The following is a 22,801-nucleotide window of genomic DNA, read 5'->3' on the forward strand; positions in this document are numbered from 1 at the left end:
AACTAACACTTTAGTTAGTTAAGAACTCTGCGGAAGCCGAAGTGCAGTGCATAGAAGAATAAATACAAAGGCCATTCCTTAGAATATCCTGACCCTGAAGCAAGCTGTCCTGGCCAGGGCCTCTCATACTGCAAGGTGGATACTCAGCATAGAACTGGCTCAGGACAGCTGGGAGACCAAGGGAAGATCCTGATCTCCATCTATTAAGGGACTGTGTTTTTATGGGAACAGATGCCCATCCTCTTGTTACTTTTTGGTAGTTTGGTGAAGGTGATGATTTCACAAAACAACGTAAGCAGCAAATCGAAATGGAGCCATTGGACCCAATTCCTTACAGTGAAAAAATTGGAAAACTGGTTGAATAAATTATTCTGGCTTTATATAGTGGAAAAGTCTATAATTATTAAGCGTGGTGCTGTATTTTTATATTGACAGGGGAAAATATCCATAACGTACTGAGTGAAAGAAACAGACTATAGATGGAAATCTGATACTATTCCAATTAGAAGAAATATTTGGTGCTGTTGGCATATACACACACGCATATGCACATGTACAGGCAGTTCAGCCAGGACATACTGCTAAGGCCGTATAAACGTATGGCTGCTTATGGTCAGTGTCAGCTGGTCAGTGATTGGTCAGTGCCTTTCCTGTACCAGTTGTTAAATATTTTAAATATTATTCCTGTATATATGCATTGGAAAGTGTTCCTCAAAATGCTATGGTCATCTTTGGGTGGATTCCAAGGATTTCTGTTTTTTCTCCATGTTTTTTCACGTGTTTTAGTTTAGTTTTTTTTTTTTTACAACTTCTACATGTCATTTTTATGGTCGGAATAAATAACAAAGTTTTTTTCATTTTGGAAACAAGTTTTATCAGATTTGTGTAGGCAAAAAAAAAAAAGAAAGAAAAAGAAAAAAATTCTTATTTTTGTATTCCGGAAAAGAGTTTCTGATATGGATGAGCCCAGCAAGTAAACTTTTTCTTTGGACACTGAGAAGTTTGGCACTTCTTATTCAAAATTATGATGCCCTCGTGGGCTTTCAATTATGGTGCCTCCTTGCCTGAAATATCAAAGCTTGTTTTTTGAAAAATAAGATCACTGGACCATGTAGGCAAATGCAGGAAACCTGATGAGTCTAGATTTCACAGAGACAGCTGACAGATTCTCTAATGATATAATTTGGTCAAGACAAAGAAATATGAACTGGGTGCAAAGATACTTTGGAAGGGTTTGAATGCCCACAACCACAAGTCCCTTCTATAATGAGCTCAATGGCAAACTGGAGCACGGTTTTTTGGTTAAGCCGTAAGTTTCTGTCCTCAGTCCTGTGCCAGTCAGTATTTAAATCCATGACTTGTGCGAAGACTAAAATGTGAGGCCATTACCTGTAGAACACGTGGTTGACTTGAAGTAAAGACAAATAATGGAAGATATTTTGGGTGATAGAATGAGAATGTCAGATTCTGCACTGGGGTTCCAAAACCCAGGCATGAGCACCAGGTGGGGAACAATTGGCTGGCAGCAAGGTGCTGGGGCTTGGTCAGTAGAAAGTGCATGTGAGTCAGAAACATGATGAGGGAGCTGGAAAAGCTATAGGGATCTTGAGCAGCATTTATGGAAATGAAGCGTTCAGAATGAGGAAAGCGTTAATCTTGTCCTACATTGAATGTCAAAGATGGCAGCTATTCAAAGATGCAATGGGTTGCTTCGTGAGGGGGTCTCTAACTCAATGTTCCTTTTTTCCCAGCCCTCTCAGGAAGCGGTAAAGGAAATGATACAGTTGTCCAAGGATACACTGGAAAAAATTGACAAGGCTCGCTCTGAGGGTTTGTACCATGAGGTAAGAATTCATTTTTATAGGGATGGGGTGGGGAAGAGGGCAGAAAGATTCTCTAGTATGGGAGGGACATGGGGAGGGGTGGAGATGAGGAGGCTACCCAGCAGGTTGTTTTTCTGGAGGATAGCCCTTGGTTTGGACCATGACTCTTCTTGCCCTTAAGCCTTTAGCATCTCTTGGGGATATGTTCTCAGTGATTGCCCAACCGGCTGAAACTGGGTCTGAGGAGAGCACAGGCAGCCTGGCAAATGTCCCTGGGGGGTCTGTGATGTCTCAGGTTGGCATCAGAGGTGGAGAAATGGAAATGGCAGTGGGTTGCCTGCTTTTTCCTAACTGAATGCATGTCCTGGCTACAGTTTCCAGTCTCTACCAACTGAGCATTCAGCCCTGGCTCTCGAAGCAGCAGGAATTGTCAACTGGATGTACACTAGAATCGTGGAAAACTCCTGATGCTCAGGCTCCGACCCAGGGCATTTTCACCCAAATCTCTTGGGGGTAAAACCCAGATGTCAGGATTTTTAAAACTCTCAAGTGATTCCAATGTGCACCCAAAATGGAGACCCACTGCCACACACTGACCTGCAGAGTACTTGCATCAGATTTACCTGGGCAGCTTGTTGGAAATGCAGATTCCCGTGTCTCGCCCCCTAAGATATGATTCGTCAAATCTGCAACAGAACACAGCGACTGTGAATCAGTGTTTTTCCCCCAGGCTCTTTCAACAACCCAGGCATGTAGCTGGGTTTGGAAGCCACCAAGGCATGGCAGTGAGAGATGAATTTGTTTTCATTTCCACCTGCTTCTCCTTTATTTTCATCCTCTTCATTTACTCATTCATTGCACATTTGTGAGCCCTTACTGGTGGGGTGACCAATGCGAGACATGCTCCTTGTCTCCCAGGAGTTCTCATGGGTGGGGAGACAGGCACGCCAGCAGGGTGTTACTATACAATGTGGAAAACCTATGTCAGAGGCACGACGTAGGAGCTGAAGCAATCAGGAGGGCTCCACTGGTTCCATTCTTCTGACTTCTCATTTCTCCCCTTCCATTCAAACCTAACAGGACCAGGTGTAGACCTGGACACTGGCCCCGTGAGGTTAAGAGGATTGTCTTCAGGATGGATTGATGGTCAGTCCACAGTTGGTCACACCCCCACCCATGGGACTCTGGGAGAGTCTCAGAGCAAAATTAGTTTCCGCTCATTTGAAATGGAAGGAATTGTGTGACATTTCTCCCATGAAAGCGGCAAGCGAAGGGGGAACGATGAACAACTAAAATCTGGAGACCGTCTGACTTTGTAGGTTGCAACCCAAGCCCATGTGGACACAGGAATCAGTCAGGAAAACCTGACTCCAAGCTCACTGGGGTCAGGCCCATCTTATTCCTTACCAGAACCAAGGTGACATCCTCCTGGTGGGTCTCCCAGCCTCCTGGGAGCCTCCCTTTCTGCCAGCTCATCTTGTATGCTTCCATCGGGGAATGATTGTCCAAACTCTCTGTGCATAAGGACCACCCAGGAGCTTATATACCCTACAGTTGCCAGGGTCCGTCCCCCAGATATTTGCTTTCAATTGGTCTGGGGTAGGGTCCAGACACTGCTGTTTTTAAAAATGTCTCCAGGTAATTCCAGAGCCCAACCAGGGTGGAGAGTCACAGGAATGGTGGTTCAGATAAAGCCCGGCTGCTTAGTTTGAATTCTTGCTCCATGTTTTACCACCTGCGTGACTTCGGCAAAGCACTTAACCCTTTCTGTGCTTCAGTTTCCTCATCTGGTAAAACGGGAATGTTAGTAGTACCTATCTCATTGCATTATTGTAAGAGTCAGTCAATCAATCAATCAGTCAATCTCTCTCTCTCTCCCTTTCATAACTCTCTGCTACCTACTGATTATGAAAACTCATTTTTGTCATATGTCAGCCATATCTCCCACTGTCACCCTTTCCATCCCTGCATCATAGCCAAATAGGGCCATTTTGCTATTCAGGTCACAGACTGGTGCTCCTGCACCTCTGTCAGCCATTTCCTCGGCCTTAAAAGAATGAATGTCTAGTGTCATCGTGGTGCCCCCATATGTGAGCTAAGTGCATGCTGCGGTGCCGTGGTCACGGACAGGTCCTGTGTCTCCTCCAGGTTGTGAAATTGTGCCGGGAGTGCCTGCAGAAGCAGGAGCCGGTGTTTGCCGACACCAACCTCTACACGCTGCGGATGCTGAGCACTGTTTCGGAGGTCCTCTCCTACCTCCAGGCCTTTGAGGAGGCCTCGCACTACGCCAGGAGGATGGTGGATGGCTATATGTAGGTAACAATGCTGGGTCTCAGAAAGTCTCCTGGAAAAGTGTCTATTCCAGGGATGGCAAAGATGGCGCCCATATTGCTGTCTCTCCCTCCTGCACCCACGGGAGGCATCAGTAATCGATCATGGTCCTCTTTATCTTTAAGTTTATTTATCTTATTTTGAGAGAGAGAGAGAGAGAGAGAGAGAGAAAGCATGTGTGTTCGCATGAATTGGGGAGGGGCAGAGAGAGAGAGGGAGAGAGGGAGAGAGAATCCCAAGCAGGCTCTGCACTGTCAGTGCAGAGCTTGATGCGGGGCTCGAACTTACTAACTGTGAGATTATGACCTGAACCGAGATCAACAGTTGGCTGCTTAACTGACTGAGCCACCCAGGTGGCCCAGTCCTTTTTATCTTTACAACTGAGTCTTTTTACCATGGTGCTCTGAGTGGTACCGACCGAATGATCAGAGTTAGTACCTGAGATGATACCTATGGGTCATCCCTGGTCTTTCCCAAATCCTCTAGCACATTTACCACTTGGGTGGCCCCTTCTGCGTTTGGTTTTCTTAAGGCTAAGTTCAGCTTGCTTTTAAGTGCTTCGAAAGGATTTCCCCCTGGCAGTCAGCACAGGCAACCCTGTGACCTTTCTTTTATTAAAAAAAAAGAAAAAGGTGTTAGCCATCCTTGCTTATAAATTAGAAAATGCAGGGGCGCCTGGGTGGCTCAGTCGGTTGGGCGTCCGACTTCAGCTCAGGTCACGATCTTGCGGCCCGTGAGTTCGAGCCCCCGCGTCGGGCTCTGGGCTGATGGCTCAGAGCCTGGAGCCTGCTTCTGATTCTGTGTCTCCCTCTCTCTCTGCCCCTCCTCCGTTCGTGCTCTGTCTCTCTCTGTCTCAAAAATAAATAAACGTTAAAAAAATTTTTTTTTAAATAAAAAAAATAAAAAAGAAAAATAAAAAAAAAAGAAAATGCACAGTTCCTGCCTTCCCTCTGCCAATGTCTTTCTCTTGCCTTCCATGTCCATGTTGGCATGTGAATTTGTATCTTTGACCAAATGAGTATGTTGGCACAAGAAGGTACATTTTTTTTGGAGAGAATGTTCCTCATAAACAAAAGCCAGGAAGACTGAACAATATGCTAAAAGGAAGCTCTGTTAGGACCGTGCCAAGGAGGTGAGAATACAGTTCTGTCCCAGAAAGGACATTCAAGTTATTTTTATTCCCCTGAACGTCTACTTTGCAGGGAGAAGGCTGGGGTGCTCCTGAGAGCTCCCAGCCTCCTGTCCTCTAGCTCAGAGTCCAATCCTGACCCCATTTCCCCATGAGGACTTGCCTTGGTGGCCCAGGTCAGAGTCTCAGCTCTCACAGCCTCACCATTCGGTGTTTTTGGTCACTGCCCACTGTCTCTGTGGCTCAGGCCCTGCCCAATGGGCTGTAGATGCCTCATGGTGCTGATGGGAGAGCAGATGGACTGAATCAGAGGGTACATGGTGAGCTGTCAAATACCGTGCACCTCTCAGGAAGGTTGGGATGATTTGTACAATTATTTGCTATGCCCCCACAGGAAGCTCTACCACCCCAACAATGCCCAGCTGGGCATGGCCGTGATGCGGGCAGGGCTGACCAACTGGCATGCTGGGAACATTGAGGTGGGGCACGGGATGATCTGCAAAGCCTATGCCATTCTCCTGGTGACACATGGACCCTCCCACCCAATCACCAAGGACTTAGAGGCAAGTAGCATCTCAGAGATGGGCGTCCTTGTCTGGTCTGAGCTCTCTAAGGATGGGAGCTGCAGACCCCAGAGTTCTGGACTCTGCATTTGGGGAGTCCATAGATTGCAGAAGGGAATTCAGAACTGCTTTAGTTCACCATCCCCCTTATTTTACATCTGAGCAAACTGAGGCCCCAGAAAGGGGATTAACCTGTCTCTGGTCACGTAGTGAGTGGATGGCAAAGCTGAGGTTTGAACCCTGAGATGCTCCAAGCGTGGACCGGGAAAGCCTAACCAGCAGTATGCGTGCAGCCAGGTACATTAGAATTTGTGCCGCATAGAGCAGAGCTGGGGAGCATAGGCCCTGGAATCAGGCTGCTGAGACTGAACTCCAGCTTTACCACTTTCTAGCTGTGTGAGTGCAAACGTGGAATGTGTGGGCCCCAGTCTCCTCATCAGTAAAATGGAGAAAAAGGATAGGGTTGTGATAAGGGTTCAGTGAGTTAATGTGTAAAAAGCACTCAGAACAGTGCCTAGCAAATGGCCTGGTTTTAATAGCTGGGGTTTCCTTTGTGTTTGGAAGAGCTGGTTTATTTGAGGGTGACAGGGTTCAAAGGACGGTCCTCATTCAGTATGGTACAGGGAAAGAGGACAGACTTCAGTGTCATAAAATGTCTGAGAAGACTAACTTTATGTATAGTATATTAAGTTTGCCAAAGGCTCTGCCTTCTTCACTGCTGTATCCTTAGTGCCTCAATGATGCCTGGCCCTTGGTAAATGTTTCTTGCATGGAAATATGGGAGCATAGGGGCTTTTCTATGCATCACATACTGTAATCTTCTTGGTCCATTATGACGTATGAAGGAATCTCACCCACTTTATGTGTGAGGAAACTGAGGTCTGAAAGGAGGTGTCATTTGCCTAAGGTCCCACAGTGTTAGTTGGGACCTATGTGCAAGATCCAGGGTTCAAACCCAATCCCCACTTGTCAGTTCCTGTGAACAAGCATTCTCTGCTGTGAACAATCCCTCAAGCTACTTTCTCAGGGGTCTGCCTCCCTCTCCCTAGCAAACCGAGCCCACTCCCAGGACTTTAAGCCCCCAGAGGATGTGTGTGTGTGTGTGTGTGTGTGTGTGTGTGTGTGTGTGAGTGTGTATATCTGTGTGTCCTCTGAGTGGGAACAGCTGAATCTCAGTGTCTGGGAGTCATTTACCCCATTGTCTGCCCTTTCCAAAAGGGCGAAGGTAGGTCAGAGGCCAATACGTCCTGGTGACCTGTCATCACCGTTTATCGTGTATTTATGTCCCACAGGCCATGCGGATGCAGACGGAGATGGAGCTGCGCATGTTCCGCCAGAACGAGTTCATGTACCACAAGATGCGTGAGGCCGCCCTGAACAACCAGCCCATGCAGGTCATGGCAGAGCCCAGCAATGAGCCAGCCCCGGCTCTGTTCCATAAGAAGCAATGAGGACCGGTCTGGTGGGGGAGGGGCACCGTGGCTGGGGACCCGGGGAGACGTTCTGGAGGTGGTAGGTTTCTGGGAAGACCCTTGATGAGGAAGTCGGGGTCATGTTCACGCTTGTTGCTGTGGGAGTATACTGCTCTATGTTCCTAAGTTCATTTTGGTCCATTTAAACTCAGTTTGATTCAGTTGAACTCTACCCCAGCCCAGCCTAGCCTCGCCCAATTTATCCTGTAAATATTTATTGGGTGGTAGACCCAAGGGATAAAGAGGCTTCAAATGTAGCTGGGCAACCAAAATGTAAACAATTAAAGCACAGTATAATAATAAATGCAATGGTAAACTATATGGGGGGGGGGGGTGCAGTGGAGGGCATGTGGCTGGTGTGCGTGTGTGTGTGTGTGTGTGTGTGCATGCATGTGTGCGTGTGTGTGCGCACACGCATTTGGAGGAGTGTCATGGAGGAGATGATATTTGAGCTAAGAGGGTGGCAGGTGCAAAGAGTCTCAGGTGACTGCTGACACACCTGTGCAGGTATCTCAGGGACTGCTGGTCTTACTCATGGTCTGGAATACTCAGGTTTTGTCCGACTAGGATGGATGATGTCTAGTTTCCTCAGATTAGTGTGGGATTATAAAGAAGGGGTGATGTTTGGGCCATTTGAGTTCTACTCAGAGAACCAAAACCTCTTAGTAAATATGAGAATGAGATGAATGTGCAGAAATAGGTGGGGCTTTGCCCAAACCACTCAAGGCCTCAGTTTAAAGTCTGGATTCCAAGTATTATTCTGAAACTATTTCTAAAACACACAGAGGGAGTGTCTCCCCCCACCCATCCTCACTGTCAAGCCTTGATTCCCTGTGATGTGGGTGCTACTTGAACAATATCTGAGATTTTATTGGCCACTGGTCAACCAGGACTGAAGTCTTAGCAGGGTGAAGCTGAAGGAGAAACTTGGAAGTACACATACCTGATGGTCATGGGTTCAGCAGAATTGGTTTGGGGAGGTTTTATTTGGTTACATGTGCCTGGATAGTCTTTACTGGCTTAGGCGTCATCATAGGTCCCGAGCAAATTTCTATTCCTGGTAAGGAATAATTATGATTTCTCTGCTTAATTTCTCTCACTGCCCATCCCCTGAGGCCTCTGCAAGTCTCACCAGGGGGAAAGTCTAATCCGGACTCTGCATGCCTAGGTTAGGATCTCCCTGGGGACGTGACTGACTTGTCATCATTTCCTGGTGGGAGGTTGCTATGGTTTCCACCCAAGAGTTAGGGTCTTGGGATCAGCCAAATCTAGTTGTCCCATTACCTTCTGGGGTCCTAAACTTCTCACCAATGTTTTGGGGGAATCCTGGAGCAAAGCTATCCATTTGGGGAGTGTCACCAACTCTTCTATACCACCTGGGGCCACCCTTGACCCCAGAGCTCTAACCATCTGGAAGCGGTGCCACCAGGCCCCATATTTGTCATCTCTGCCTAAAGTGTTGGTTCCTCCGTTCCTACTTTTTCATCCTCAAAACCACCCACTGCCTCCCTCTTAGCCTTTCCAGTGGCTCTGCAAATATGCCAAAAAACTGTCCAAAAGCTCTGTGAATGTGCTACGTCTTTGCACAATATTCATGTCTGGCATTTGGCTCTTCTTCAAGGATACCCCCTTCTCTAGAAGCTTTCACAGGAAGATTGGCCATTCTTCCAAGCCTTCATACCAACAGACCTACAGATGGCACCAGCATTCTTCCAGGGGCCCAACTGCACATTGAAATAATCGCTTTTCTGCCTCCTATAAAACCTGCCCCCCACCCACTACCCTTCTCTGTCACTGTCGTCTGCCATTCCGCCGGTCATGCTCCCATGTTCATGGTCTTATTTTCCACCCCCTCTGCCTCAAATTTGGTGTCTTCAATGTCCTCTCACAAAAATCATCTAATCCTCTTGCTTCACAGATTCTTTATTTACTCAATTACAGATATCTTTCCAGTTTTTCCATTAGCACCCTCTCCTGACCATAGTTTCTCCATTTTTATTTTATTTTATTTTTAAGTAAACTCTATATGCAGTGTGGGGCTTGAACTCACAACTCTGAGCTCAAGAGTCACATGCTCTACTGACTGAGCCAGCCAGGCGCCTCAATTTCTCCATTTTTGATGTTTAACTTTCTGGTCATTGCTTCCTACCTTTTCGCCTCTCTTTTTTCTCCACCCCAGATTACTATATGACATGTATACTGGAGTGTTTCACCCTGCTACTTTCTTTGCTTCCTTCCAAATAAGCTTCTGCCCGTTGTCCCTTTCTGCCTGGCAGAGTCTCAACCCTGGATTAATTTGGCTGTCTTGTTTTCTGTCTGCTGCTCCTGGAGATGCTAAGAACAGTCAGGGAGAACAGTGGCTCTCTGAAAACATACACTTCTACAGACTCCTTGCCAACCTCAGCTGGCCTTTGGGTGCAGCCCAGAAGTATTTCATGTGCCCTTCATTGGCTGTCTCTCCCTTTTGCCCAGTAGCTATTTGAGGCCTTCGTTCCTGTCCTCGAGTCCTCTGCTTTCAGCAGAACCTCATCTCCTGCTTCATGGAGAAACAGAGGCCAGAAGATGGGACTCCCTCAATCCTCTTCCCACATTCATGCACGTCTTGTCTGTGCTTGACCTTCTTTTCCTCATTCTCACACTCGTGGAACGGGAGCCCCTCTCCTCCCACAAAGCTAACTCTCCACCTGTGCTGTGGACTTCTTCTCCTCTGATGTCCTCAGGGCCTTGCTTCACCTTTCATTCCCTCACCACCATGGGTCCTTGACATTCCTCTGTCCACTGCCTTCTTCAATGCCGTCAACAAACGTGCTGAGGGCTCTTTGATCATAATCTTCACAGCCGAGTATTTTTTTTAATGTTTATTTATTTTGAGAGAGAGCGCGCAAGCAAGGGAAGGGCAGAGACAGAGGGAGAGAGAGAGAATCCCAAGCAGGTTCCATGCTCAGTGCAGACAGAGCCCAACATGGGGCTCAATCTCACGATCATATCATGACCTGAGCAGAAATCAAGAGTCAGACACTTAACTCAGGAGCCCACTGAGTACTTTTTTTTAAAGGATTTATCTCTCAGGGCACATGTGTGTCTCAGTCAGTTAAGTGTCCTACCCTTGATTTTGACTCAGGTCATGATCTCATGGTTTGTGAGATCGAGCCCCGCATCAGGCTCTATGCTGACAGCGTGGAGCCTGCTTGGGATTCTCTCTCTTCCTCTCTCTCTGCCCCTGCTCCCACTTGCATGCTCTCTCTCTCTCAAAATAAATAAGTAACCATTAAAAAAAATAAAAGACTTGTCTCTCATAGTTCTTCTCTGCCTTTCTTGACTTCTCATTTGTTCCTGAACCCACTGCAGGCTGGCTTCCTGAACTCCACTGAAATGGCTCATACCAAGCTGGACTCTGGGGGGGCGGGTACCTTAGTCTGTATATTATTTGGTCTCTCTACACCAGTTGACATTCCCAGCCCTTGATATCTGGATACCACTTCTTGTGATGATCCTCTGGTGTGGTTTCTCTTCTTCCCTGACCCCATTTCTCTACCTGCCCCGGAAACATTGACGTATTTCCTGGGATTGGGTTTGTTCCTTCTGGTCATTCTTGGTCCGTGCTCATCTTGCTTTGCGCACTCCCTGCATGAGCCCAGCCAGGCCTTTTGTTTAATCACCACCTTGAGGCTGAGAGTGTTAAATCTGTATTCCCAGACCTTGCTCTTGAGCTCCAGCCCCACATACCCCCTCGAATGTTGTCCAGGCACACCACCCTCGGCACATCCAAAACGAGACTCTTTCTCTTTCCTTTCTCCCCTCCCCCACATCTGCCCCTCAGACTGACTTCTGCTCTAGCTACTTGCTTCCACTGCATCCTAGACTCCAGTCAAACCCACTCACTCCTGGGTCCCTGAGTGACCCATGTTCTCCTGGGCCTCTCTTTGAATTTTGAAACATTCTATCTAAAATATCTGAAACCTGCCAACTCCTATTCATCTTTCAACATCCAGTTAGGAAGTCACCCCTTCTGTGAAGCCTTCCCTGAGTGCCTTGGATTCTGCTGGCTGCCTATCTCAGTCTCTCACACCACCCTCGAATCCCCCACCATCGCACTGTCCTCATGACTAATAATTGCCTTTTTCCTTGTCTGCCTCCTCCATCAGATTGTGAGCTCCTGGAGGGCAGGAGCTGTGTCCCTTTCTTTGTCTTTCAATCCCCAGAACCTGGCACAGGCCCTGGGACTAGGTGCTCAGTTAATATGTGTTGAATGAATGAATAAGTGAATGACTTTGCTCATCTCAGAGCAGAAGAGACAAGTAACACTGCGTGTTTTTGAGTTTTTATGTTATAGCAGTCAACAAAGGCCATTAAATCGTCCACATTTCCAAGCAAATATGTGTGGCTTCTTTCTTTCTGATAGTCTGTTTAGAGCAGCACTCTCTGATAGAACTTTCTGTAATGATGAAAATATACCATATCTGTGTTGTGCAGTACCGTAGCCCCTAGCCCCTACACCTTTCAAGCTCTAGCAATGTGTCTAGTATGAGTGAGGAGCTGAATTTTAAATTTTATTTAATTTCAACTAATTTCAGTTTTAAAAGCCAACGTGGTTACTGGCTGCTGTATTAGACAATGCAGTTTCAGGGAATAGTGTGGTTTTTAAGATTATGGATGCAGAGACAAGTGACGTTCCTTTCTCAGCTCTCCTAATGTTAGCATGACCTTGGACTGGTGATTTCACCCATGCTTCAGTTTCCTCATTTCTACCTACCACACAGAGTTGATGTGAGAATTAAACTTTTAAAATGTGAAAGCCCTCTGAATGGTGCCTGGCTCATCCTAAGTCCTTCGTGGGCACTCTGGCCATGGTGCTGTCCAGGGTCCCTTCCCCTAAGAGGAAAGTGAAGGTCGAGGGTAGATGCAAGCAGCAGTATGTGGGAACCAGCTCTTCCCGGCCTGTGAGAGCGGACTGTGCACATCTCTTCCAAACTCTGCATTCATCAACATCACGTCGATAGCTTGGTATTGGCCATGGTGGGAATATTTATACCGGGGCAATTGGCTTAACTTTAAAAAAACACATTCATTTGTAGCGTTGTTAATCTATAAAAACGCGGTCCGCTACATACGAGTAGCAGAACGAATAGTTAAAAACGCCATTAAAGAAATCTTTCCTGGGGCACCTGGGTGGCTCCGTTGGTTAAGCATCAGACTTTGTTCGGCTCAGGTCGTGATCTCAGGGCTTGTGGGTTCAAGCCCCATGTCGGACTCCGTGCTGACAGCTCAGAGCCTGGAGTCTGCTTCAGATTCTCTGTCTCCCTCTCTCTCTCTGCCCCTCCCCTGCCCATGCTCTGTCTCTCTCTCTCTCAAAAATAGATAAACATTAAAAAAGAAAAAAAAAAAAGAATGCAGGAGGGAATCAGCATAGTTGGGGCATGCAGCAGAGAGAAGAGGAACATATGTGAGGGCAGTCAGAGGTGCAAGCTCTTGGACTGAGGTGTGCACAGTGCTGATGATAACATCCAGTGCGTGAGGGTTAACAGCACCTCTGGAAGCTGCCTTGCCCGCTCCCTGCCCAGCACTACATACAAATCCCCCAATCTCACGTTGCCCAGGAGTACCTCATCAGTCTCAGAGAAGCACAACATGCAGCCTGACCACGGGCCACCACATGGGTTCAATAACTCAGAGTATGGCTATGCAACAGTTTATCTAGCCCTTTCTTACTCGTGGGCATTTTTATATATGTGTTCAAACACTTCTCTAGGAAGACATACAAGAGTGGCATTGCTAGGTGTTAGGGAACTTAGAAAATATTAGTAGATACTGTTACACCATTTATATCTCTACCAATGATGGGAGAGCCATTCTTTACTCATATCCTTGCAAACGCTCCTTATTATCAATCCTTTTACTTTTTACTAATTTAATTTGTAATATGGTATCTCATCTTAAAACCCTCCTCCCTGATTACTTTGAGACTAAGCATGTTTCACACTGTGAATTGCCCATTAATGTGCTCACCCCACCTTCCCATTGACTTGTTGGGCTTCTTACTGATTTGGAAGAGGTTTTTATATTGTGCCAACCTCTGTTATGTAAGCCACAAATAATTTCTCCCACGTGGTTGCTTGTTTTGGAAGCTGTGTTTATAGTCTCTTTTCATACAAACCTTTGTAATATGGATTAATCTTTTTTTTCATGGTTTTTGCACCTATACGTCAATATATACTGATTTATCTACTATGTCTATTTTTAATGTTTCACATTTATTCATTTAGCTCTTTAGTTCGTCTAGAACTTATTTTTGTGAATGGCATATTGTAGTGTGCTTTAGGGTTTTTTATTTTTCTTGTATCTCCTACCTCTGAATTCTTACTGAAGCTCTGAAGCTCTTTCCTTAAGTGTGCCTCAGTTCCCCAAATTATGGGCTCCCTCTTTTTCTAAGACCCCACTCCACATATGTCAAATACTGTAGTACAAGGTAGGAAGAATTTCATCCAATAAACTGGTGTAGATAAAATGCCAGAGGGAGGGAAAGAGTACTTTCAGCTGTGCAATTCAGGAAGTCTTCTTGAAGGAGGCGGCACTTAAATTGCTAGGGCAATGAGAGATTGTTTAGCTTGATTGGAATGTATATTATAGGAAAGGGTTGAAGCTAGATAAGGCAGGGCAGGCTATAATCAAGCAAGGGTCAGCAACCTACAGTCCATGGGTCAGATCCAGCTGCCACTTGTTTCTATATGGTGTGCAAGCTAAGAATGGTATTCTGTGTTTAAATGGTTGAGAAAAAAATCAAGAGAAGAATGCTATTTTATGTCACATGGAAATGATATGAGATTAAAATTTTTTAATGTTTATTTTTGAGAGAGAGAGACAGAGAGTCAGAGTGAGAGAGAGAGAGAGAGAGAGACAGACGGAGTAGGGGAGGGGCAGAGAGAGAGGGTAAACGCAGAATCTGAAGCAGCTCCGGGCTCTGAGCTGTCAGCACAGAGCCTGACGCGGGGCTCAAGCCCACAGACTGCAAAATCATGACCTGAGCTGAAGTCGGACACTTAACTGACTGAGCCACCCAGGCACCCGGAAATGATATGAAATTTAAATGTCAGTGTCCATAAAGTTTTGTTGGAACACAGCCATGCCCATTTGTTGGTGTATTGCCTGGGCCTGCTTTGTGCTATAGGAGCAGAACTGGGCAGCTGTGATGGGGACTGGATGGCCCATAATGCTGAAAATATTTACTCTCTGGCTTTTTATAGAAAAGGTTTCCTGCCTCCTGATATAGAGACATGAATGCAGGTTGAGGAGTTTGACTCTTATGTGAGAGGCAATGAATTAGGAAGCTTTATGAGCAGTGCTATTTTTACGGAAGAGGACTATTAGTAGGGTGGAGATTTGTAGCTGAGGGGGTGGGTGGGGAGATGCCATAGGGCTTGTGCAACCATCCACATAACAAATTACGGGGTTTCAACTCTGGAAGTGGGAAGAGAGGAGGTGGGGAATGTGACAGGTTCATTCATATTTAAGGCAACTTTGTTGAGAGTGCTCTGTGGGCTGGTGCCATTCTGAGGCTGAAAGACATGATGAAGGTAGACGTGTCTGGGCTTGGCAGTTCTTTGGATGTGGGGAATGAGCACCGTATCACCTTGCTAGGGGTGCCATTTCAAAGTACCCCGGACTGCGCAGCATAAACAACAGAAGTGTATTATCTCACAGTTCTGGAGGCCAGAAGTCTGAGATCTTGGTGAAGACAGGGTCATGCTCCCTCTGAAGGAGGTAGGGAAGGATCTGTTCCAGGTCTCTCTCCTAGATTCTGGTACATCCTTGGCTTGTGGCTGCATAACTCTGATCTCCGTGTGGCATCCTCCTCGCGTGGATGTCTCTGTCTGCAAATGTCTCCCTTTCATAAGGACACCAGCCATAATGGATTAGGGGTCCCCCTTACTCCAGCATGACTTCCTTTTAACTTAACCAATTATATTTGCAATGTCTGTATTTCAAAATAAGGTCACAATCTGCCGTCCTGGGGATTAGGACTTCAGCATGTGAATTTTAGGGGGGCGGGGTGCAACTCAACCTATAACAGCTACCGGAGCCTGATACAAAGTGCTGTTCAGAGAAATCCTTTTTCCACATTCTGCCTTTGCCCATAGCACAGAGGGAATGTCCACCTGACCTTCCTCTGTCCACTTCTGGTGCCTCCTGCTAAGCTCCTCCGTCAGCCCTTCTCCAGGAGAGTGAATTATTCATTTGGTGGGTCAGAGCCTGGTCTTTTGGTTCATGTCCCTTGGTGGGCGGGGACACCGTGACCATACTGACAGGCATAGCTCCCCTTTGCCTGCCTAGCATTCCTGTTCTCTGTCCCCACAGGCAGCCAGCACACCCCCTTACTCCAGCTCCTTGCCTGTCTGGATGACCAGGAACGTCATTCCAGGGCTGCCATACACATCCAGCCACATCTTGGGTTCCCTGTAGGGTCACTTGAGTGGGCAGCCTAGGGTCTGCTTTCAGGGTGAGAATCACCCTTCAGACTTGACCCAGCAGGATGGAACATGCAGATGATCAAGGTTTACAAAGATATAGGTGGTCAGTGGACACTGATACTCAGCACCATCAATGACAGGCTATCAAGAAGAAAAGACTTTTTTTTTTAAAACAAAGTTCACTTTATTACATTAATTTTACACAGTAAAAGAATATGAAATGCAGACTTGTCTAAATTCTCTTGCTGATTCTCTTGAAGACAATGTTATTCAGTGTCATGGTCTGAAAGTCAAAAAAAAAAAAAAAAAAAAAAGAAAAAAATCACAAAATGTTCATCTGATGTGGAGTTGCAAAAGGTAATTAAGGCTACAAAATCATCCCAAATATGCTAGCATGAGAAACAACCCGAAGTTTTCTATAGGACCAGAGGAAGGGTTCGCAGTCTTTTCTAAAATCCTTTGCCAGATCTTAGCCACTTCACTTCCTCATGTGGAGAGTTGTCCTGCCTTTTAGTGAATTCCTTTCTATATCAATGGCAGTTAGGGCAAGACCATCCAAATGGGTCCAGTCCAGTCCAATTTCTCAGTTTCATTGGGTGCCTGCTTACTACGTACCAAACACATGTTGAGGACCAAGAGCACATGTGCATGGAAACACACGTAAGCACGTAGCCTGGAACATAGTAGGTATTGCAAAATTTTCCTCCCAAAGAGCTATGAAGCATATAAAAGCATTGGACCATTGGATTAACCAGTTTTTGAATTTTTGGGGGACGTTCCTTTCTCCCACACGACCCCACCACCACTGCCCCCCACTGGTTCTCTTGAACAGGTCTGTGACAATGACACAGGGTAATGTCATCAGGGTTACAGAGGAGCCCCTTAGGTTCAGCAGCAATGGAATAGAATGGAAAGAACTAGGTTTGAACCATGGTTCTATAGCTCATTAGCTGGGTGACCTTGGACAGGTCAGCCTGTCTATTAAGTCCCTCAGCCTGCCTCCCTCGTGGCAGAGGGAAAGATTAGGGGAGCTATCAAATGCATATCAAAGTACAAAAAAAGCCTATCAAAGGACTTTGGCCAGAACTGAGTCTAGGCTCATCTCCCTTCCTCCTTCTGGCACCTTCCTGATGTGCTGTGAATGTGTCCAATAGGGGTGGGACCACATGTTTCCTGGCTGACTCTCACACCCTCCCTAGTTGAGGGATTTTTCCCACTTGAACAGGGGTGCAACAGACTCCCTGGGTAGTGTTCTGCCTTCTGTTACTCCCCAAAGCAAAGAAGAGCCATGGGAATATAACTGCAGGAGAAACACTGTACTATTCACCCCCAAATCAGCGATAAGACATGGTTGACAGTCAGGCACCAAGGAGGATTGCACAACTGGTGTGTGCCACTCTGATAAGCTGCCGCAAAGCTGCTATGAATATGATTCTCCTCGTAAATGCCTGTGAGCAAGTCTTATGGCCACATCCCAGTGGAGACTGAGAAAGGTGGGCCACGCATGAACAGTGGCTCGTCCTACCAAGCACCTCTTGTTCCCCCATCCCATTTGGGTGTGGGTGGAAGAAAGAAGACAGCAATGAGGAGAGAAGGAAGAGCGGGAGGTTGACCCCGACCTGGAAAGTGGGGACGGAAGGGCAGACTGAAGGAACTCAAGAGAGGTGGAGAAGCACCAGCTGGGGCCCACCTCCAACACATGGGGGGTCTTGGGTGAATTAAAAAAGGACGCCCCTTCCTCAAGATACTATACTTCTATCTGCTGGGAAACTATCCAAATACACTGCATTAGTTTTGTCAGAATAAGACGGTTAACTGACATGCACTTCAAGATGGTAATAAGAATACAAGTCTACACCATCTATAATGGGAGTGGCTCCCTGTAGGGTTGTGCAGGGTACAGCTGTGGAGGACGGCCCTGTGTGACAGGCCCCAATCAGAGGAACCCTAGTTCTGCCATTCCCTGGCTATGTGTTGCCTCAGTTTCCCCACTTAGAAAACTTAGGGTTGTTGGGTAAGATAGAATGTGTGTAAAGTGCCGAGCATAACGGGTCTTCAGTAAGTGGTAGCAGAGACTGACAACAGGAAAGGTGATAGAGCTCCTCCCCACTCTACCTCTTCCCTCCCCTCAAGCACTGGGAACCATAAGCTCAGAGGGCCAACTTACGTTGGTGATTGTGTCGCCATTGAGTTCGGTCACAGACTTGATGCCTTTGAAAGTTGTCACCAGCTTATTGTCACCTTCCATCTGAACCACTGCCTGCAGGAGACAGAAGAGATGACCTGTGAGGAACGTCTCGCTAATGAGGCTGGCTCCCCTGCAGGGGTCTCTGCTTACGGCAACCTCAGCCTAGCATACCCCCTTGTTCTCCAGCTCTAAAGATGGGAGGTTCATTTAAAAGCTAAAGAAGGGGAGCCTGGGTGGCTCAGTTGGTTAAGCCTCAGGTCATGATCTCCCGTGGATTCAAGCCCTGCATTGGGCTCTGTGCTGACAGCTTGCAGAGCCTGGAGCCTGCTTCAGATTCTGTGTCTCTGTCTCTCTCTCTCTGCCCCTCCCCTGCTCACACTCTGTCTCTTTCTGTCTCTCAAAAATAAATAAAAATTAGAAAAAAATTTAAAACCTAAAGAAAATGTCAGGGCTCCTTTTGTCAAACTTTTATTTTTTTTAATTTTTTTAAATGTTTTTAATTTTATTTTTGAGAGAGACAGAGACAGATTGCGAGCTGAGGAGGGGGCAGAGAGAGGGGGAGACACAGAATCCGAAGCAGGCTCCAGGCTCTGAGCTGTCAGCACAGAGCCCGACGTGGGGCTCGAACCCACGAACCGTGAGATCATGACCTGAGCTGAAGTCGGCCTCGTAACCGAAGGAGCCACCCAGGGGCCCCAAAAACTTTTAATTTATGATATGTGAACTAGAAATGAGCATAGGACACCGAAGTGGTGTCGACTACAAGCACTAAAATAAAATCAGTAAAATCTTAATTGTCCAAGCTGATGGAAAGAGGTAGTAGCAAAATTCCAACTACTGGCCAGTTGGGAAAACACATATTTAGCTTTGGTATGTATTCCTTCTGGCACGTTTATGTTTTCTATTGTGGTCTCTGTTTCAAGCCTTATCCGTCCAGGAGGAAGCAACAGAAACCCAGCAAGTAACAGAACACCCTGGCCAAAGTTAGAAATTTGCCTCCAGGATGGACAATTGGAAAAAGACACCATGGGGGCGCCTGGGTGGCTCAGTCGGTTAAGCGGCCGACTTCAGCTCAGGTCATGATTTCGCTGTCCGTGAGTTCGAGCCCCACGTCGGGCTTTGTGCTGACAGCTCAGAGCCTGGAGCCTGTTTCAGATTCTGTGTCTCCCTCTCTCTGACCCTCCCCCGTTTGTGCTCTGTTTCTCTCTGTCTCAAAAATAAATAAACGTTAAAAAAAAAAAGAAAGAAAGAAAAAGACACTGTGGTAAAACCCATAAGGGCTTGCCCCTTACTATGGGCCTCTCAAGAAAATTTCCTATTACAGATTTCCTGACCTGTGATGTTATATCTGGAGAAGCGGAAATAAGAGGCCATCAGAAGAGGTAAAAAGGCCAGCATGCTGAGGCCGATGCATAAAGTTGTCTGGAGGGGAAGGGTGAAGATGGCTGCTCTGTGGCGTTGGCTGTGCTGGGGTGTGTGGACTTTCCCAGGGAGGAAGAGAGGTCTCTAGTGAGGAGCCTCCTGCCCCCTGGATTTCTCTGCCATCTCCTTCTGACCACTCCCATAATCTACACCCAGGGTACTGCACACCCTGAGCCACAGCCCAGCGGAATGATGGTGCCCTGCCCACTGCCTTCAGTCAGGGAAGGGTGTCTGTGCCCATTTTACAGATGAGGTAGCTGAGGCCAGGGGCTCGGACTCAGTCTGAGGGCCTGCCTGGGGTCTTGGTATTCTGGTATTCTTGATATTGCCAGCCCCTCCTCCAGGAAGTTTCTCCCCATGACCAGCAGCTCTAGGCTCAGCAAGGCCAGTTTCCTTTGGGCTCAGGGATGACATCACAGCTCTGCTTAGGGTTTTTTGCTGACTCCTGCTTGTCTGGGCCTGGGAGAACTTGTGACTGGTACCCCCATATCCTCCACATGGGAGAGCTCGGGTTCTTGGGTCAGAGCACCCACACAGTCACAGGAAAACAGGAAGGGTTTCCTTAGAGCTTCTTCCCTAGAACTGTCTTATCTTTCTGCCTCCCAGCCCAGAAGTGGGTTCAGAGATAAGGTATCCATGGTGGGGACTGTGAGGTGAGAGCCTGGTGGGATGAAGCTCTGCGGCCAGGTTCCAAGGAAAGTTCCAGAACCAGAGGGTGGCTCGAGGGGGCACCTCCTACCTTGACCTTCTCCCCAGTCATGGTCTCCAGCTCACACTCCTCCCCCAAAGTGAACTCATTTTGGATCACTTTGGACCCCGTGGTGATGGTGAGCTTGAAGTGCTTCCCGTTCTGCACGATCTCCGACACCCCCTTGATGTCCTTTCCCTTCTGGATGAGTTCGTCAGGCAGACCTGGTGGAAACCATGTGAGGTTCAGAGATGAGCAGAGGTGGGAATTGCCAGGCGACGGTCACAGAGAAACTTTGTGGCGCGGGGCAGGGAGGGAGGCGCCGTGACCCTCCCCAGAGACCGCAGGCACGAACCAAGTCCTGTGAGCAACATGGGCTGACCTCTGAAGGGAAAGGTTGGTGGCCTGCCTCGGTCTGACCTGACGGTCTGCTGTTTTGCCAGGAGGGTTGTAAAGAGGACACTCCTGGGTCCCGCAGAACCTGTCCTCTGGTGAGCACCCCGGTTCTCGCTCTCCCTCCTCTCTCGCTCTCCCTCCTCCTGCCAGACTTTGCTCTCTGAGTGTCAGCGTGCCATTCTCCACACCCAGACTGACCACACGGTTCGTTTCCTGAGCCAGGTCCCTACTGAGAGTGAGAGGAGCAGCTACGAATAAGGTGCCGGGGCAACACTCACAAGCTGGGGTTGTGTCCACAAAGCCTCCTTCCCCTACCCCTGCCTCAGCCTCTGCTGCCGAGGCTCTTGAGGAAGGCACAGTGGGAGTACCTCACCCTGGGACAGAGCTTCACAAATTTCAGGCCATATCTATACTGTTAAACAAATTGAGGTCCACGTGCAGTGTCAGTGGGGGTGGAGTGTCCTATGGCCCAGGTAAAGGATTCGAAATAGAGATGATATGACACCCTATAGGAGAAGAGCCTAGCCCTTGCCTATCCCTGACGGTCCTCCTCTCCTGCCTTCTGTCTTCCCCACCCTGTCCCTCCTGGGCACCCTTCTTTGGCACATCGACCCTTTATTCAGAGGGTTCCCGCTACCTGGAGCACATTCCCCTCTCCCTGTCCCCTAGGGGATATTCACTCATCTTCCAAGGCCCAGCCTAGGCTCACCTTCACCACCACCAAGCCTTCCATCCATGCCCTCCCGCGAGCACCTCATCCTCCTGCCCATGACTCTGGGAGTCACAGGGGATTAGAGTTGGGTCTCTGAAACCAGCCTCTACTTCAAATCCCAAGGCAGACACTCCTGCCTGTGTGAACTTGGTCAGGATCACTTAACCTTCTCAGGCCTCAGTTGTCTTGACTGTGAAATGGGAAAAATACTAGTACCCAACTTAGAGATTTGTGGTGAGGATTTATTACATGTGAAGGGCCTAGCACGGTGCCTGGCAGTGAGTCAGTGCTCAGTACACATCAGGGGATACTTTGTTGCATCTATCTCGTCTCTTTGTCTGTCTGTAAACTGTGACTTGGAAATGTGGCTCATTGTTATCTGTCTCCCTGGTATCCATCCAACACGGCATATGATTGGAGTTGAATCAATGTTAGAAGAATGAATGAATGAATGAATGAATGAGTAGGCTCACACAGTGAGGTACCAGCAGAGATTGCTTCGATCCAGATCAGCCCCTAGCTCGGTGCTTTCCACTTGCCTATGAAGTAGCCTCGTCCAGTGAGTGATACTAGCACAAGCCGCAAATATCTGCAAAGGATGCACCACATGGCCTCTGGCCTGTGCAGAGCCTGAAACTTTCCTCCCATCCCAGCATCGAGACTCTGATTCGCTACCCCTGGCAGGGCCAGACCCTCATCGCCATGACCCCCTGCCTTGGCGACCAGCCCAGCACTTACCGACTGCCTTCATGAAGGCCTCAAAGTTTTCCTGGCTCTGTAGTTGGTACTTGCCGGAGAAGTTCATGGTGGTGATGAGGCTCCCTCCACAGCTGATCTGCAGCTCTGTGGGCTGCGATGTCCAGTGTGGGCTGATTTATAGGGGGCTCCTTCCGCTTCGAATGTTGGCCATAGGTCAGCAGCTGTCGACTCCTTTATGGCCAGGTTCAAACATTAACTGCTAGGAGCAATGGTCAACGATAAAAAAACCAGGATGGGCACAGCAGTGGTTTGCTCTAATTCAGCAAACATTAGTGGAGGTCAGTCAAGTGCAAAGCCCTAAGTCCCTGCGACATTAATGTGCTAATCCTCCATGAAATGTAAATTTGTGTGTATATGTATGCTTACATATATGTACACACATATATGTTCCTGCATGAACAGGTATGTGTGCATATGTATGTAAGTGTGTGCATATACATGCGTGTGTGTTGAGATGTAGATACACAGAAAAATACCAAAGAACCCCTTTAAACTCAGAACTTCACCTTATTGGGCGTCTGGGTGGCTCAGTCATTAAGCATCTGACTTTGGTTCAGGTCACGATCTCAGGGTTTGTGAGCTTGAGTCTCACCTCTGGCCTCACTTCTCTTGGTCCCTCTCTCCGCCCTCACTCACTTGTGCCCCCTCTCTCTCTAATAATAATAAAAAAGGAACAAAAAACCTTCATCTTATTTACATAACCTTATGATCTCTTCCATTTTTATCATTACGCAAACTTAATTTTTACAAAGTTGTCATAAGCCCCTAGAGCTATTTTGTATTCTGGTAATCCTCTTGATAATTGTAAGCTCTGCACAGTCCACGTCAGTCTTCGTTTAAAGATGTCAAAGTA

General features: G+C 47.5%; 2 protein-coding genes across 5 annotated transcripts in view; one reads left to right on the forward strand and one right to left on the reverse strand.

The window, feature by feature from the left end:
* SMYD1 (SET and MYND domain containing 1) overlaps positions 1-7,666 on the forward strand; it is a 40,189-nt gene extending 32,523 nt beyond the window's left edge. The window contains exons 7-10 of one of the 4 annotated variants that reach the window (XM_042932960.1): positions 1,752-1,844; positions 3,972-4,135; positions 5,678-5,846; positions 7,139-7,666. In XM_042932960.1, coding sequence (XP_042788894.1) covers positions 1,752-1,844; positions 3,972-4,135; positions 5,678-5,846; positions 7,139-7,297 — 585 coding nt within the window. In that variant the 3' untranslated portion in view covers positions 7,298-7,666. The remainder of the gene's footprint in view (positions 1-1,751; positions 1,845-3,971; positions 4,136-5,677; positions 5,847-7,138) is intronic. The other 3 variants (XM_042932961.1, XM_042932958.1, XM_042932959.1) reach the window with 3 other exon arrangements.
* Positions 7,667-15,959: 8,293 nt separating this feature from the next.
* Positions 15,960-22,144, reverse strand: FABP1 (fatty acid binding protein 1). Its single transcript, XM_042930253.1, has 4 exons — positions 21,928-22,144; positions 20,133-20,305; positions 17,951-18,043; positions 15,960-16,066 (listed from the first exon to the last, which is right to left on the reverse strand). Exons 1-4 carry the CDS (start codon positions 21,992-21,994, stop codon positions 16,016-16,018), a joined length of 384 nt encoding a protein of 127 aa, XP_042786187.1. The 5' UTR covers positions 21,995-22,144; the 3' UTR covers positions 15,960-16,015.
* Between the last annotated feature and the right edge of the window lie 657 nt (positions 22,145-22,801).

The sequence above is a fragment of the Panthera leo genome, chromosome A3 (genome assembly GCF_018350215.1).
Source record: "Panthera leo isolate Ple1 chromosome A3, P.leo_Ple1_pat1.1, whole genome shotgun sequence".
NCBI lineage: Eukaryota > Metazoa > Chordata > Mammalia > Carnivora > Felidae > Panthera > Panthera leo.